Here is an 18,338-nt window from a genome sequence, read left to right on the forward strand (position 1 = left end):
CCATGCCCGATTACGCTGTTTATGCACCTGCAACAGGTGTACATATTGCATCTGTCAGAACCTCCTCAACTCAGACTTGCTGCAATCTGTAAAGACCAAATTCTACACTACAGTTCTTAACAGGTTCTTCATTTTATTTACTGGTTTCAGAAGGCTTTTTCGTTATGTTTTCTGGGGCCGGGTAACCTTCAAAAGTCAGCTTCACTCAGCATATCCACTGAAAGTTTTAATTTTGAGGGATTTTATTTTAAAAGCTTTTATTCGTGGGGAGAAATCTTGGGAACCCCTTGTAAGGTCGATGGCAGCCATTGATAGGAACATGGTTTTAACAAAAAGTGGTACATTCCTGTCTGATAATTTTGCTGAAAATTGGTTTGCAAATCTCGGAACATTACCTGTGGAAGGAAGGATATTAAATATATCAGTTGACAGTATGTTAAAAAGGTACTAGTCACCGTAATAATTCTGCTGCATTTACACTACCGGATGAGGTTGTGACGTTTGGTTCCTTGTAGATGCAAAGTAATATTCCTCTTCAATTGATAGTCGGACAATGCAGAAAGGAGATGCTCATTCTATGATTGTGCTTCCTTTTTAGCCAAAGTGAATCACAGTAAATTTCAAGCTTATAACCAGGACCATCAAAGACTATTAAAGTTTCTAGTGATCAGAGTTGTGGACACACATAAGCTTATCCTTGAATCAGTCATTTTCTTTGGTCCATGTCCTGAAACACACTCCAAACCAGTACTTGAGAGTACCTTTACTAGAAACGCTGCAGTGATCCAGGAAGGTGGAACACTGCCTTCTTGAAGTCGAGTCTGAACTGTCATTAAATGTTGACCTCCGTTGGGACCAAAGCAGTAAATGAAAACCAAGCACCAGGGGAATCTACGCCAGGTTTTCTGCTTTTACAAAGACAAGTACATTGTAGTTGGCGAATTCAGCAAGAGACACAAATAAATTCCGAAGCAAGTGAATGAGGGAATGGTGTTTAGAACCTGGCAGTGGATTATTAATTTGTTATTGTAGTAAGAAACCTTTCTTCACAGCAGATGTCTAAAACCAAAGGTACAGATTTAAGGTATGGCTTAGAAGAATGAGAGGACCTGAGGATTTTTTTTTCACCTGGACTCTGGTTGGAGCCTCAAGCGCCCCCCTAAGCCTTGATCCCAGGGTCTAATCTTGTGGACCCTCCTCCTACCTACCTGTCCATTTAAATATATAAGAAAATAACTGCAGATGCTGGTACATTTAAATGTTGTCATTCTACTTGCTTCAACTACTTCCCCGAGCAGCTCGTTCCATCTACCCACCATTCTTCCATGTAAATGTTGCTCCTCAGGTTCCTATTAAATCGTTTCCCTCTAACCTATACCCTCTAGTTTTGGACTCCCTCACCCTGCAAACAAAGACTACATTCACCCTATCTATTCACCTCATCATTTTATGCCCCTCTGTAAGATCACTCCTCAGAATAAAGTTCTAGCCTGCCCAGCCTCTCCCTCAGGTTCTAGCAACTTCCTTGTTCATCTTCTCTGCACCTGACCTGTCATGTGATGCACATCTTGTAGTGGAAAAAATGGGATTTCTAATAGGTGAGTTCTTGATAGTTGAAGGGCCTGTTTCTGTGTTGGTTTTAGTAGTGCCGACTAATGGCAAGATATTACAAAATGCTGGAGTAACTCAGCAGGTCAGGCAGCATCTAAGAGAGAGGGAATGGGTGACTGCTAGCTCTACATCTAGAAGGTGTTCCAGACTTTAACATATAGCCGGATTCTCAGGGTCTGTCCTGAAATACTGCACTTTTGTGCTGGAGTGGGGCTGGGAGCAACAATTCACAACAGCTAGTGAAAAGTGGACAAATCTGCATTCGAGGGCGAAAAGGCTTTATGTAAAGTTAATTCTCTATGCTACATAAAGTTGCTTCACTGTTGTGCTGCAGAAACTTGGTGAGAGATGTGTCAGATACATTTTTTCTATTCATATTATTTAGTATTGTTACTTCAGATAAGTGTTGAACTTGACTTTTTCAGTGTAGAATTCCATCGGACAGCTTTACGAAACCAGCTCTATACTGGTCAAATATGAAGACGTACTGAGCTGTTTGTGATCATAATTATTATGTAGTATCATATGGTTTTTTAAATGTAAACTGCGTCGTAAAATGACCAAGTTATGGAGGAGCTGGTGCTTGTGTAACATTTCAGTCAGGTACAGGACCCACGTAAAAGGCAATATACAGATTATGCAAGTAATTGCTGATATGATGCATGTAGTTTAGCAGTTTTACATGTGTATATTTACTGTGATGTATGTATATGATTTGTATAAATGTAGCATTCGTTGTTTTTAACTGACCGGGATATTTTCACAAACTGGAACAAAAAATAAAGTGCTGGAGGAATTCTGAGTCAGGTGCAACTATGGAGTGAAATGGACAAATAGCACTTTGGGGTTAGGAGCCTTCGTCACACTGATGTTGGCTGATCTGCTAGGTTACTCCAGCACTTTGATTTTTGCCCAAGATTCTGCCATCTGCAGTCTCTTGTCTCTCCATTTATCCGATTGGACACTGCATACCCAATCGTGTTCATGATTCAGTTCAGCCCTGTTCGTGTCCTGAATACTCGTTGTGGCTGAGGTTAGTTCCCCAACTATGCAAGAGATGGGCTGACATGTAGGTAAAGGTACATAAAAGCTGTCTCTATATAAATTTAATAATCGCCCATGGTGTGGCAGGAACAGTGTCAAAGCAAGGTATCGCTATGGGCAGAGGGGTTTCTGTCCCCCATTTAAAATTGTGTTTTTATATGATACACGGATGTATCATTATTTATATTTAATAGCAAATGTGACGTTGGATAAAGTGTAGCTGGAGTTTTGCAATTTACCTTGGAACTTGGAAACATTAAGTTGAGGTTCCATAGCAAAGTATAAGAAAATAACTGCAGATGCTGGTACAAATGGAAGGTATTTATTCACAAAATGCTGGAGTAACTCAGCAGGTCAGGCAGCATCTCTGGAGAGAAGGAATGGGTGACGTTTCGGGTCGAGACCCTTCTTCAGACTGATGTCAGGGGGTCGGGACAAAGGAAGGATATAGGTGGAAACAGGAAGATAGAGGGAAATCTGGGAAGGAGGAGGGGAAGAGAGGGACAGAGGAACTATCTAAGTTGGAGAAGTCGATGTTCATACCACTGGGCTGCAAACTGCCCAGGCGAAATATGAGGTGCTGTTCCTCCAATTTCCGGTGGGCCTCACTATGGCACTGGAGGAGGCCCATGACAGAAAGGTCAGACTGGGAATGGGAGGGGGAGTTGAAGTGCTCGGCCACCAGGAGATCAGTTTGGCCAATGCGGACCGAGCGCAGGTGTTGAGCGAAGCGATCGCCGACATTTCCATAGCAAAGTGGTATTTAGCTTTCAATGCTGAAATGTTTAGTTCTAAAATATAGATATTGAGTCCACCTTCATTTGGGAACTTGATTCAACGCTCTGGTTTTTTCCCCACTAGTGTTGAGTGTCATTATATATTTATCCTCTACAATTTTGAATATTTTGCATAATTTCATAAATTAGAGTTATATCCTGTATTAAGAACTTACTGTTTAGATTTATTTTTTTTGCTCCCTTCATTTGATAATGGGTATCAAATTCCACACTTGGGTAAAAGAATACCTATTTGTTATTTTGAGTAAGAAAAAATTCTCCCCCTTAAACTGCAAGCCCTGAACCTGAAACTGTTTAACAATGGTTAATAGAACATTGTATTTTGTCGCTACTTTCTTACCTTTGCGGAATGCCTTACCCATTGTAAATCACACCTTTCTATTTATAGGCATATAAAGTAACTAATATATTTTTTTAATTTATTCCATTGGGAAACTTTTTGCAATGTAATATTCTGCATTGTATATCCCATTTTGGCTTTAGACAATAGGTGCAGGAGTAGGCCATTTGGCCCTTCACGCCAGCACCGCCATTCAATGTAATCATGGCTGATCATTCACAATCAGTACCCCGTTCCTGCCATCTCCCCATACCCCCTGACTCCGTTATCTTTAAGAGGTCTTAAAGATCATTTGAAAGCATCCAGAGAATTGGCCTCCACTGCCTTCTGAGGCAGAGAATTCCACAGTTTTACAATTCTGAGAGTGAAAAAGCTTTTCCTCATCTCCGTTCTAAATAGCCTACCCCTTTATTCTTAAACTGTGGCCCCTGGTTCTGGACTCCCCCAACATTGGGAACATGTTTCCTGCCTCTAGCGTGTCCGGCTTTGGAAAGTATTAAGTGTTTCTCAGGGTTATTTCCAGTTTCATGCCCAAATTTGTTTCTTCAATCACTTTGGACTATATTCTTTATCAGAACATTGTTTTCCCATACATCTAAGCATGATATGCAAGCTTTGACAAAACTTAAGGCAGAAAGGAAGGACTTGCATTTGTATTGTCTTATTTAGATCCACAGGGAACCAAAGTGCTTGACAATTATAGGCTTGCTTTTGAAGCAGAGTCACTGTTGTAAGGAAGCATTGTCTCAGCCACTTTGACAACAGGGTCTTTCGACCAGTTAACCTTTCTTGCTGTAAAGAGAAATATTGATAAAAATACTAGGGGAGCTCCCATCTTCTTTGAATAATGTCATGAGATTATTTTTGCCTCCATTGGAACAGGTAATAGGGGTCTTGATTTAACCTTCTTGCAAAAATAATTGTAGGCACTCCCTGAAGTCAATTCAAAAACAAAATATCGTCTAAAACAAAACAAAAAATGACAGGGATGTTAACTCTGTCTCTCTTCCAAAGCTGCTGCCTGACCTGCCTGGGTATTTCCAACATTTTCTGTTTTATTTCAAGTGAAATTTACAAAATTAAGCCCTGAACCGAGACTTACACAAATCATTTTGACTTGAACCCTAGAATACTCCCAACATCGAACCTAACAAAGATCTCTGGCCATATCTTTGGGTTCAGCCGGACAGTACCCAAGCTGACATCTTTCCACTACTTTGACTTGCTTCCCATTCCGCTTTCTGCGACCCATTATAATCCAGTTTGCCGCTTCCTTCCAGTTCTGTTGAATTTATTCTTATCCCCAGATAATTGATTGAAGGGGAAAATAAAGAATGTAAGTTGTTTCTCAGTTTTGGCTTTAGTAATGGTGAATTGGAGAAGCTACATGGTGCCTCCAAATCATCATGGAAGAGGATGCAAGGAGGAAGCTGGGTACATAACATGGGGAATGGTGGAGAATTTCAGAAAGTTGGAGATGTAAACCATGCTTATAAGCTTGTGACGTTATCAAAACTGCTTTTAAGACTGAAGACTGCTTTTATAAACTCCCATGGCTTGGGCCTTGTGTTCAGTAGATGGGCTTCAACACTTGCCTTACTGTGCAGAAAACAATATCCATATAACTTCCAGGGTACTGTCTTAAAGTCGAATAGCTCCAACCGTTTTCCTCTGTTATAACTCCAAACCTCTCACAAGCATCTTTTATCGTAGTTAAACCCAGGTTTAAATCAAATGACAGCAGCAGCTTTTGATCCCTTTTGATAGAGCTGCTGCCTCACAGTACCAGAAACCCTGGTTCGATTCTGACCTCGGGTGCTGTCTGTGGGAAGTTTCCTCCGGGTGCTCAGTTTTCTTTCAATGTCTCAAAGACATGTGGGTTTATAGATTAATTGGCCTCTGTAAAGTGCCCCTCATGTAGGGAGTGGATGTTATCCCACTTTCGCATCCACTCGAGGGGCAATTAGTGTGAATCGGTGATCAATGGTTGGTGAGCCAAAAGGCCTATTTCCATGCTGTATTTTTCAATCTTTCAATCAATCTGTCTTTGTAACTCCTTAAGAGTTCATTGGTAAATCCTAGACTTTGATTCACATACACCACTTTATACTTCTATCTGTGAGCTATCTGGTTTTAAATTTCAATGGCATATTTTTCTCTTAGTAAGTTCAGACATTCTACTGTATACTGTTATCCTAGAAGTTGGCTTGTAGCTTGGACCTCAGAATTGCAAAATTCAAGTCAGTTGTGGGCAAGCAGTAGGAAGTGGTGAGAATGTCTTCCTAATTTGTAATCCTGCTCATACCAACTCCCACCACAGCACTGGTGAACAATAGATCAATGACTGAAAACACTCAGGGGAAAGTGAGGGAAATGCCCAATTTACCTCAATAGCCCTTTCCAACATCATGCAACTGAAATTGGGAATATGGAAGTATTTTGGAGTCACATACAGTTCTATGTAAGTTCTGAACTCTCCCCGCCCCCCCCCCCCCCCCCCCCCCCCAGAGTGCAAATCTCAAAGACTAGAAGGCACAGCTTTAAGTTTAAAGGAGAAACGCGGGGGCAAGTTTTGGGGTATTTTTTAACACAGGGTGTTGGGTGCCTGGAAGGTGCTGCCAGGGGTGGTGGTGGAGGAGGCAGATACCATGGTGGCATTTATGAAGCTTTTAAATAGGCACAGAGATATGGAGGAATATGGTTCATGTGCAGGTAGATGAGACTAGTTTATCTTAGCACCATATTCATCACAGATATTGTGGGCTAAAGGGCCCTATCCTGTGCTGTTCTGTTCTACGTTCTACATATCTCACTAAACTCCCTTCAAATACAACTGGGTTAGGAGGCTAATTGGCTTTATTTTTGTGGAACAGTCCATCCTTCCTTCAGGTAAGTGAGGTAAATTGGGAAGAATAATAACAGTGGATATGCCATGAATAAGGCGGCTATTGAAGAAATTAGAACAGGAGCCCAGAGTACAACCAACACTATCAAGAATCCTGATATCTTGATCAAATGCCTTCTGGTAATGACTGCAATTTTAAGGCATTCAGTTTATTAATATCTTCTAATTGAAATTACAGGTTTACAGAATTGGGAATACATTTTTGGGTTATGTGGGTGGAGAGAGAAAAAGATTTTGTTAAATTTCTTTGTCGAGTTGCTTTCCTGTCATTTGCTATTTTTACCAAGTAAAAATCAAATACAGCAATCTCCATGTTGCAAAGCCTATTTACAAAATTAATCTGATTCTATACAGCAATGTTAACAAGCCTAATAGTGTTAAAATTTGATGAGTTTACACGGTGAAGTGAGAGGTGCCTGGGTTTGTTTACAAGTGGTTCAACACTCACATTGTTGGTTGTATTCTTTGGCTCCTGCCCTTTGCCATTATTAACACTGAGCATTTCTCAGCCCTTTTCTACTCTCAATCTGTTCTGGGAGTTCAAACCTTCACGCTGATAGTATCTAAAGGAACCTTCTGAGTTCTGAGAATACAAGGGATAGCAAGTCTGAAGAAGAGTCTCGACCCAAAACCTCACCCATTCACTTCTCACCAGAGATGCTGCCTGTCCCGTTGAGTTACTCCAGCTTTTTGTGTCTACCTTCGGTTTAAACCAGCATCTGCAGTTCCTTCCTACACAAAAGCATAGACTATTCTCTGGTTTAATCTGGAACTTGCAAACTGGAGATAAGATAGTCTGGCAAATTAGAGATGTAGCCCCTCTTCACGTATTTCTTAACTTTTTTCCTTCCCATCACCGCACCAGGCTGACCCATGTGAAGACAACGTACTGATGAGGGAGGGAATCTTTTTAAACTACTTACTTGATTTGTAAAGTCAATGTGTAGTAGACCCATATAGTACATCAATCAAATCTTAAATCTACAAAGTCTGCTCAGCTAAAGGAAGTATCTCACGCACTGATTCAATTGGCAAAGACTGCAAACTGAGTCAGACTAGCAAGTCCCTGAGCTCAGTGGGGACTTCACAGAATTCAGCAGGTCACAGGTAGAGCAATCATTGACCTCCACATTAATGAGAGGAAAATCAGCCGGACATCCTTTAGCCGATAACCTTTAAATAACAAGTTTAAAAATGCATGTTCAATGATATCGAGAATTATGCCATGGGTAAAGAGTTGGATTTATACTAAATTTGATACTTATAAAGTAAATGCATATTTTTATTGGAATTTTGGCTAGCCAGATTAGCCCACCCTGGAGAATAAAAGGTTCTAAATCATCAAATTTATCACTTGAAATTTAAAGAATGAAAAATGTTTGCAATGTTTAAATTTGTCTGATTAAAGCTCCTCTTGAAATCTTGATTATTTTCCCCTGCACTTAGTTACTTTTGTTCTGTTAGGATATTGGTAATGCAGTGAACTATACCTCAGCCCCAGGTAGTGGCATTTAACTAATCCTCCCATCATTTGATAGGCTGTAGAATGCAAATCAGATTATAAGCATATTAAGTTTCAAGTCCATCGTTGAAATTTAAATTATTTTTGTAACATCATCGGAATTCAGTTTGTAATTTTAGATTTCCAAGTAAGCAAGAATCATTTGCCCTGTACTGTTGCATGATTCCAGTCTCATAAATGTCATAAGAAGTTTATTCTCCCAACCCAATATGCCATGGTCTTTGTTTACATTTTTATATTTTAATCCCAAAGCCTGATGGTTTGAACGACTATTATTGCACTTGCCTTTGTAAAACTTACAATTCATTATTGCATGCATGAGTAAAGGTAAACTGTAAATAACTTGGTGTGCCATAATATTTCTAATGTTTTGTTTTAGATGTTCATTTTAATTTTGTTTGCTTATCTGTAACTGTTTCCACACCAGTATCACAGCACTTCTTATTAACTACACTCCATAATCTTGTCAGGTATCTGTCCTTCCACCTTTCCTCCCTTGCTAGTGTGTGTTGAAAAGATTTTCCTGTTTGCCTTGAGATAAAAATATTACTTTGTCATCTGTTTTTAATGTCATTATGTTTATTTTTTTGAAATATTCTGGTTCCTGGTTCACTTTTTTTTTTTGCCTCTCATTAACAGGATTTCACTTTGGTGGTATTTGGCACATGTTATTTAATCAATGTAGATGACTTGCAGGAGATGAATGCAGCAGATCTCCTGAGATCAGTGGTTCCAAGATATGTCCTTACTCATTTCTAAATCAATGATGTCGTATGCACCAAAATCCCTTGTTGAAAGGCTAATTGGTTACTTGCTATAGTGTCAATCATTGAGTTCTTTACTCATTTTTGTGCTGTACATTTCTGCCACTAAAACTTTTGTGAGCAATTGAACTTTGACTTTTGTACCTCCATCAACTCATTCCTTACTCACGAAAACCCCCCAGTTACGGAACATATTCCATGTCCCCAATAATTTCTCATTCTCACATTCCCACATTGGGCTGCTCTTTGTACAGACTCCAAGACCATCATACCTTTTGTCTTGTAATAGATGCTGAAATTCAAGCAACTTGAGATTGGAATTCAGATTTAGGTGTCCTGTTTGAGAGATCCAATACTGTATCAACCTATTGGCATTTTTAACCAGTCTTGCAGTGTAACTGCCTTCAAAGTGAAATGGAGGTCTTAATACTTGTTGAATCTGAATTGTTGCTATTTAGAATATTGTGACTTTTTTACTGCAGTCATGCCCTGCAATGGCCCATTGTTCCAGTGGTATTTGTTGCTGCTGTACCCAATGGTCTAATGGTACTTGAGACCCACTGTGCCAATAATATCTCCGTCATTAACAGATTTCTTGTTCACCTCAAAATGACCCTTCTAACCTGCACTGATATTTCCCTAACTTGAACGAGCATGCTCAGCTAGCCAATGCCTGCACCTCACTTATCCCGAACAATCTACTGATGTACTAGTTGATTGTTCGATAAGGTTGAGAGATCATGTAATCTAAGCAGCAGGTGACTCATGTGCATTTGTATGAAGGGGCAGTCCTGCTAAATAGTGAATATAAATGTGTTCATTTTAATTTATAATTGAATTCTGCGAGTTTTTTAATTAAAATTGCTCCATTTTGTTTAAGAAATCTTCATTAAAATGAAACGTTGTTGTACTTTTAACATCAATTGAGTACCTACACTAGTTTCACTACTTCCAAGTTCCTCCAATGCGTTGCATTTTATCTTTCACCTAAGTTTCCTTTGCACAGAACCAGTTATGTTAGATCTCTTATCCCCACTATGTAACATAGAGAAAAATATCTCTGAGTGAATGTTCCAATGACATTTTGGGTCAAGACCCTTCTTCAGACTGATAGTCATGGGGAGAAAGTTGGTAAAGAGATGTGTAGGTGGGACAAAGCCTAGCAAGTCTTTATCAGCTTTCTTCCACAGATGCTGCCTGACCCACTCAATTACTCCAGCACTTTGTGTTTTACTCAAGGTTGCAGCATCTTCAGTTTCTTATGTCTCCATGTATCTATTGTTCCTCCATTCCAAAGAAACCTAGAATGTGCACACCCACAATGATATCAATGGCTGTTGTTTTGGGCCTTTGAATAGTACCTGACTTTCAATAGATCCTTCCCTTCATACCCCGCCACTTACCCTCCAAACCATCTGACTACCATCCTCAAAACGTATTCAGAATTAAATAAATGTTTGGCCCTTCAAGCCCGCACCGCCATTCATTGTGGTCATGGCTGATCATCCACAATCAGTAACCCGTGCCTGCCTTCTCCCCATATCCCTTGATTCCGCTAGCCCCCAGAGCTCTATCTAACTCTCTTTTAAACTCATCCAGTAAATTGGCCTCCACTGCCCTCTGTGGCAGTAAATTCCATAAATCCACAACTCTCTGAGTGAAAAGGGTTTTTTTCTCACCTCAGTTTTGAGATTGGAAGAATACAATCATTCAGGTTAACACTTCAAATATTCCATTATATTAATGAAGCTTAATTAGTGCAGGACTGCTCCTTGAATCTAATCATTAACCAAACACTTGGGGATTTATACTCGTCCAATGCAGACAGTTGAGTCGTGTGCTATTTATAGTGCCATCTTATGAACTGAATACTTGTGTGTGTGTGTGTATACACAAGGTTTAAAGACCGAGTAGACGAGGTGGGGGCTTTGCTGTTGGCCAATGATGAAGGCAGTCTCGTTCACCAAGTACACGCCGTGAGCTTTGTTGAAGATTCTATCTTCATGGGTTATTCTGGTGCTGCTCCTGAAGACAGGTAACTGTATAAAGAGTAAATTCAACTGCACCGAACTATGGTTTTCACATGGAACAAATCCTGGCGTATGCACCAAATGCTGGAGTCACTCGGCGGGTCAGGCAGCATTTGTGCCTTTGCAGAGATGCTGAGTGACTCCAGCATTTTGTGTCTACCCTCGCAGAGATGCTGCCTGACCCACTGAGTGATTTTGATTCTACCGTCGATTTAAACCAGCATCTGCGGTTCTTTCGTACACAATTCCTGGTGTATTCCAGTCTAACGTATCAGCTGTACTCCAATGAACATTTGTACAATGAGTGGTCTTGCTCCTCGACCCTCCTCTGATATTCCAAACTGCACTCCTCACATTTTGCTTTCACTGTCTACATACAATTTAGCAACTAAAAACATCCGAGACACGCTCAAGAGAGGAGATGTGGAGGTTTTGGTCTTTTCAAAGTATGTAGAAAATAACTTTACACTGAAATAAATGTTGGAATTATTGAATGTGAGGATTAGCCTTTGGGAGAAAGTCAAGACCTGTTCTGTTACGTAATATCACCAGTATGCTGCCTGGATTAAAGGTTGTTAGCTGGAAGGAGAGGTTGGAAAGTCTTAAATAATTTTCTCTCTAATGCTGGAGATTGAGGGGAGTCCTGTTGAAAGTATATAAAAGTTATGAGAGGCATAGATAGGGTAGATGGTCAGAACATTTTTCCCAGGGTGGATATTTCATAGACTAGAGGAAATGGCTTTTAGGTGAGACAGGCAATGTTTAAAGGAGATGGGCGGGATGTCTTTTTTACACAGAGGGTAGTGGGTGCCTGGAACACTGCCAGGGGTGGTGGAGGAGGCAGATACGATAGTGGTGTTTGAGGCTTTTAGACAGGCACATGGAGATGGAGGGATATGGATCACTGGCAGGCAGATAAGATTCATTTAACTTTGTATCATGACATTGTGGGCCGAAGGGCCGGTTCCTGTGCTGCACTGTTCTGTGTTCTATCACGTGACCATAATGCATTGAGGGTAATATGGATACAGAACGGTTGCAAACTAAAAGCCAATGAGATATAATGATGTCGGTAGTGTGCTTCCACTGTAATGTTTGTATTTTTATTCTTGAGTTATTTTTGTTAAGGACTTTAACTTGAATAACTTCGACAGGCGACAGGCAGCTACTCTCAGCTGCCATGGGTGATCATTTTGAAGTATATTTGTAATGTCCTTTCCTCAAGCTTTGCAGTATTACCCATGCAAAGTGTGCATACATTTGTTATGGGCAATCTAAATCCACAGCATTCTTATGCTTAATGCTCATTACAATAGTCTTTCTATCAAAGTAAAACATTTTTAATTACCATTACATATATCATAAGGTCAAAGTGATAGAAGAATTAGGCCATTTGGCCCATCAAGTCTGCCATTCAATCACGGCTGATCTATCTCTCCCTCCTAACCCCATTCTCCTGCCTTCTCCCCATAACTAACATCTGTACTAATCAAGAATCTATCTATCTCTACCTTAAAAATATCTACTGACTTGGTCTCCACAGCCTCTGTGGCCAAGAATTCCACAGATTCACCGCCCTCTGACTAAAGAAATTTCTCCTCATCTCCCTCCTAAAAGAACGTTCTTTCATTCTGAGGCTATGACCTCTAGTTCTAGACTCTCCCACTAGTGGAAACATCCTCTCCACATCCACTTATATGCTAAAACTGGAATAATTAACCATGTCTTCAGAAAAAGAATGGAACCCTTATATTAAAATGTAGCTGCTTACTGAAGTATCTTTTTATTATTCTTAAAGCACTTGTTTCCATATTGTTTCAAATTGCCCATTCATTAATATCTGATGTGATGCATATTTCAACACATTTTTTCAATTAAACTAAAGTTAACTAACTAACAATTGGAAAATCCAATTATATTTATTTAGTTCCTTATGCTCAGTGTTTAACATTTCCCTGGTTATCGCAACAGCAACTGCTTTTATTTGTATAGATCCTCTAACATAGTAAAACATCCCAAGGAACTTTACAAGAGCATTATCAAATACATGTTGGCACTGAGCCACATGGCAGGAGACAATAAAGAAGGCTTTAACGAGCTGCATCAGACGAAGTACTGGAAGAACTCGTCGGTCAGGCGACATCTGAGGAGGGAATAGATAGATGAAGTTTCAGGTTGGGACCGGCCTTCAATCTGAAGAAAGATCCAAAACATCACCTGTCCATTCCTTCCGCAGATGCTGCCTGGCCCGCTGAGTTCCTCCAGCATTTTGCTCAAGATTCCAGCATCTTGTGTCTCCTCTTTAAAGACCTGTTTGATGAATAAAAGAGAGGAAAGAGAGCTCTTGGAAGATAATTGCAGGGTTTTGGTGCCTCGACAGCTGGAGCCATGGACATCCATGGTGGAGCTGTTAAATTAGATGGCATAAATTGGAGGAATGCAGACAATTAGAGAACAAAAATTGGTAGGAGGGCATGTTGTTGTGATGAGTGTATTTGGACTCTGCAACAGGATGTAAACACTAAGCTAGTAGGTAAAACCTGACAACTGGAGTTTATTGTGGAGAAGCTGTGAGGCCAAGGACTTTGAGAGGAATCAAAAGTTGGATTATTACCTAAAGTTGCAAATCGTTGAAGCACAAAGGCATCTAGGAACTCGTGCACAAATAACAAAAAGAGAGCAGTTGTGTTTGTCTTTATTGCAAGGAAAATAGAGTTTTGAGGAATGAGGTGGGATTATATTGAAGCATACAGGATCTGAAGAAGGATCTCGACCCAAAACGTCACCCATTCCTTCTCTCCTGAGATGCTGCTTGACCCGCTGAGTTACTCCAGCATTTTGTGATACCCAGGATCTTAAAGACGCATCACAGGATAGATGTTGAGATAACTACATTAACGGGTGTTATTTATGTCGGAGTGGTCTTATAAATCTGATCTGCATTGGAGTTTTTTTTTTACAGTAAGTAGTGAATCTGTTGAACACTTTTTATCCAGAGCAGGGGAATCAGAAACAAGAAGACGCAGGTTTAAGGGTGATAGATTAAAGATTTAATAGGGGCCTGAGGGGCAACATTTTCACAGAGGATGGAGGGTGTATGGAATGAGCTGCCAGAGGTACAATGCAGAGACCGTAACAATATTTAAATGACATGTGGACAGGTGCATGGATAGGGAAGGTTTAGAGGGATAGTGGGCATACGCAGGCAGGTGGGACGAGTGAAGACGAGGGATCTTTGTCGGCATGGACAAGTTGGGCTGAAGGGCCATTTTTCAATGCTGCATGACTAGCCAAGAAGACCATGCAGGCCTGATCACTGGATGCACCTGTAGAGGTGGTGGGTACATTATTGAAAGGATGGCAAGTTCAGGTGAGTGGGACTGACACAGAAGAGGAATTAAGACCTCTAACAGATCAGCACTCGGGCTGAGTGGCGTGCTCCTTTTTTTTGTGCCGTGGAGTATGGTAGGAAAGAGGGAGGCCAAGCCCATGGAGATATTTGAACATGAGGAATGGAAATTTAAAAATCAAAGTGTTTCTTAGCTGGAACCGTTGTGGTTCCGTAAACCCTGGGTTTGGTGCAAGTTCAGGTTTTAGGATGACCTCAGATTTGCGCAGAATAGAAAACAGGATCTAATTACGTTGCAGGGTGAGGTTTTTCAGCCAGAGGCTGACAGAGCTGAGCTCTCTCCTCCCAGTTAGCACTGTGTCCTTCCAAAGATGAAAGGGTGAGGGAAATGAAAGGTTTAGATTTGAGACACAACGTGGAAACGGGCCCTCTGATCCACCGAGTCCAGCCGACCATAGATCATATTCACACTAGTTCTGTTATCCAAGTTTCCCCATCAACATCCTACACACTAGGGGCAATTCACAGAGGCCAATTAACCTACAAACCCGCAAGTGTTTGGGATGTGGGAGGTGCTGGAACACACGGAGAAAACCCACGCGGTCACAGGGAGAACGTGAAACACAGAAACGCCACACAGATGACACCAGAGGTCAGGATGGATCCTGGGTCTCTGGATGTATGAGGCACAAGCTTTACCTGCTGTGCCACCCATTTTATTTTAATGCCATGAATGTTTCATTATTTTAGAGCTCCCTTGGTACTGGGTGGAAGGACCAGGTACATGAATCACTGAGTTACTGCTACATCACGATTGTAACGGGTGCTGCTGAATGGCTGAATTCAGATGGTGGAGTAACTGCAAACGCTACAAAGCAGGAAAAAAAACACCTGGAAATAAGTGGCAGCTTCCTCAGCCACTGCCCAAAACATTAATACTTTTCAAATGTCGCTCACTTATGTTTTAATGTAAATCTGAATGTAATAATTGTATCACTAATATATTCTGTGTCTCACACACTTACTGACTTGTACCCAGTGGAATAGTCATGAAGAGGTGGCATTGAAAAGTTATGAAATCTTTGCAGGATTGCATTATTTTTCGGCAAATCGATTAAAAAGAAGCTCTCGTATGTCGCACGAGTTAACGACTAACTCAGACCTACTAAACCAGTAAATAATGCTGCCATTTTAACCCACTCGCTAAGCTGCTGTACTGTCAGATGTCTGGCTCAGTGCGTAATTGAGCATGTTCAGTAACCACTGTAAATACATTATGTTGTTACACTGTGGGAACACTAAATTTGACTGCAGCCCACAGCGTATGTCTTTGCAAGGGCACTGTGTGGTCTCTGGTACAAAGAGCATGCCTTCCATTCTTGTTGTATCACTGCATCGTGTAGTACTGATCCATCCGTGAGAGGAATAAGTTAGGACTGTGCCTTTTATGTAAAGAACATACAGCTTTGTGTTTAAGCATGGTTTTAAAAATGCATTGATCTTTTAATTTCAACTCTTATTGTAAGTAGACACAAAAAGCTGGAGTAACTCAGCGGGACTGGCAGCATCTATGAAGAGAAGGAATGGGTGATGTTTCGGGGCGAGACCCTTCTTCAGACTGTAGAGACCATTCCCTCCACAACTCCATGGTTCATTCGTCCCAAACCACCCCGTCCCCAGATACTCTCCCATGCAACCGCAGGAGATGTGACACCTGTCCCTTCACCTTCCCCCTCGTATCCATTCAAAGACCTCAGCAGGTGAGACAGAGGTACACATGCATCTCCTCTCATCTCTGCACCTGCATTCGGTGTTTCCGATGTGGCCTCCTTTACATTAGCGAGACCAAGCGCAGACTCGGCCACCATTTTGCCAAACACTTGCACTTGGTCCGCCAAGGGCTGCTGGATCTCCCAGTCGCTAAACAAATTAGCATGAGAAGGGTCTCGACCCGAAACCTCACCCATTCCTTCTCTCCAGAGATGCTGCCTGTCCCGCTGAGTTACTCCAGCGTTTTGTGTCTATCTTTGGTGTAAACCAGCATCTGTAGTTCCTTCCTACACATTCTCACTCTACGTTTGTGCTTCTTTTCAGACACACATCACAGGCCGACTTGAAGACTTCAACATTCTGGCTCCGAGCAAGCCTTGGAGCCACGGTGTTTGCTGTCCTAGGATTTGCTGTGTACAAAGCATTGCTAAAACAGCGGTGATCAGAAGGGGGGGGGCTGTCATTTGGTCACCATTTTATAAACAGTTTCAAGAAGCAGCAACGAATATCCTGAGTGTTTTTTTTATTTTAATATGCGAGCATTTCTTTAAACCGAGGGGCGCAAGAAAACAAAAGTACTGAATGGTCAAAAGCTGGTCCGATAGTAACCACGATCTGTGAAAGAACGATCCTGAACTTGTAATGACCCTTCTACCATTTCAGTCTCCGCTTCTGTTTTGCCATGTGTAACAGTGGTATTGAGTCCAGAGTACCTGTCATGCAAGAAGAATTCAGACCCGCCAATATCAGGTATCCAAAGGGATATAATTGTGTAAATACTGTAAATAACGGTGCAGTTCCCAAATGGAATTTTCTCCCAGAATACCCGCTGCAATTAGCTCACTCTAGGTGTATGGTGCAACAGGTTGAATGTTGCCGAGTGATTGTTTCATGTGGATACTTAGATCTTTATCCTCCAGCCTGGTATTTAAAGCATTGAGGGGAGTTTTATTTATTGTTTAGTTAATATTTTAATTTCTAGGAAACATGGAGGAAAGTCACCGAGAGATTTATTTCTCAGGGCGTCATCTTACACAGAAGAGCAATCATTGTCTTTTTTCTTCTTCTCCGAGATAAGCTGAGTTCGGTATCACTTCTGTACCAAGTAAAGGAGTTTTGTATCAGAGAAAATAGGCAGTCTGCCCTTCCAGCCCTCAGACTACTATGTATCGTTCTTCAAGGCGGGTGAGAAGGTAAAGGTGTTTGCACTTGAAGTAACCTGAGTCTTGTAGATCCCATGATCATAACATTCAAGTAAGTGAAGGATGAGTCTTCCTATTCCTGTAGCCTGTGCTGTGTTGCAACTCCAGGGCAATACAGCTATTGCTTTGTTGGTGTGTAATAGTTGCATGTTTCCAGTATTAAGTTAGCTCTAAAATACCACTGGGCAGTTTTTCTGTTACAATGAATTTCGGTTCTTCCTGTATATTAAACCAATAACTCTTGCATTATCATTGTTTTTCATCATTGACTTTTTCAAACAATTTCAATAAATATCTACATGCTATATCTTACATTCTTATAGATTACTTTCTTGGCGGGCATTAGTTTTTTTTCCAAGTCTGATCATATTCTATCAAAAATCTTGTGCTTGTTTGAGAAGCTGAAGGTTTAGGGACAGATTGATGTAGTGAGTTGGAAATTTGCTCTCTTATCACTAGAATGTTATGTTAGTCCATTCCAGGTTAATCGCATTGAGTGTTCTCTTAGTCTTTAAAATCACGTAGTTCTGAGCACCAATTTAGACCTAAAATTGGGAAAGACTGGAAACACTCGGTAGGTAAGTCAGCATCTGCGAAGCGGAAAGCATTTGACATTTCAGGTCGAAGATGGACACAAAAAGCTGACGTTGATCAGGCAGCATCCCTGGAAAAAGGAATAGGTGACGTTTTGGGTCAAGATACCTCTTCAGACAGAAGAAGGGTCAGTCTGAAGAAGGGTCTCAACCCAAAACATCACCTATCCCTTTTCTCCAGAGATGCTGCCTGCAAACAAACTTCTGCAGTTCCTTTCTACACTTCCTGACGTTTCAGGTTGATGTAATAAAAGACCAATGATCTTCAACATTCATTCTCTTCCTCCACGGGTCCTGCCTAACATGCTGGGTATCTCCAGCTCATCCTGTTCTGCTGTGTTTGTCTTTCATTTTCAGTTAATGTTCCCAGCTTGGAGGTAGCTTCAACTGCCTCCAAGATCATGTAAGTGA

At 41.0% G+C, this 18,338-nt stretch overlaps 1 protein-coding gene across 4 annotated transcripts in view; it reads left to right on the top strand.

Moving 5' to 3' along the window:
* The window catches only part of LOC144594653 (mitochondrial Rho GTPase 1), a 70,838-nt gene extending 53,205 nt beyond the window's left edge, over positions 1 to 17,633 (top strand). For 2 of the 4 annotated variants that reach the window (XM_078401451.1, XM_078401453.1), the window contains 2 exons: positions 1 to 123; positions 16,457 to 17,633. In XM_078401451.1, the coding sequence (XP_078257577.1) occupies positions 1 to 123; positions 16,457 to 16,574 (241 nt within the window). In that variant the 3' untranslated portion in view covers positions 16,575 to 17,633. Of the gene's footprint in view, positions 124 to 10,880; positions 11,019 to 16,456 lie in introns of all 4 variants that reach the window. The other 2 variants (XM_078401454.1, XM_078401452.1) reach the window with 2 other exon arrangements.
* The last annotated feature ends 705 nt before the right edge of the window (positions 17,634 to 18,338 follow it).

This window comes from Rhinoraja longicauda, chromosome 6, assembly GCF_053455715.1.
Source record: "Rhinoraja longicauda isolate Sanriku21f chromosome 6, sRhiLon1.1, whole genome shotgun sequence".
NCBI lineage: Eukaryota > Metazoa > Chordata > Chondrichthyes > Rajiformes > Arhynchobatidae > Rhinoraja > Rhinoraja longicauda.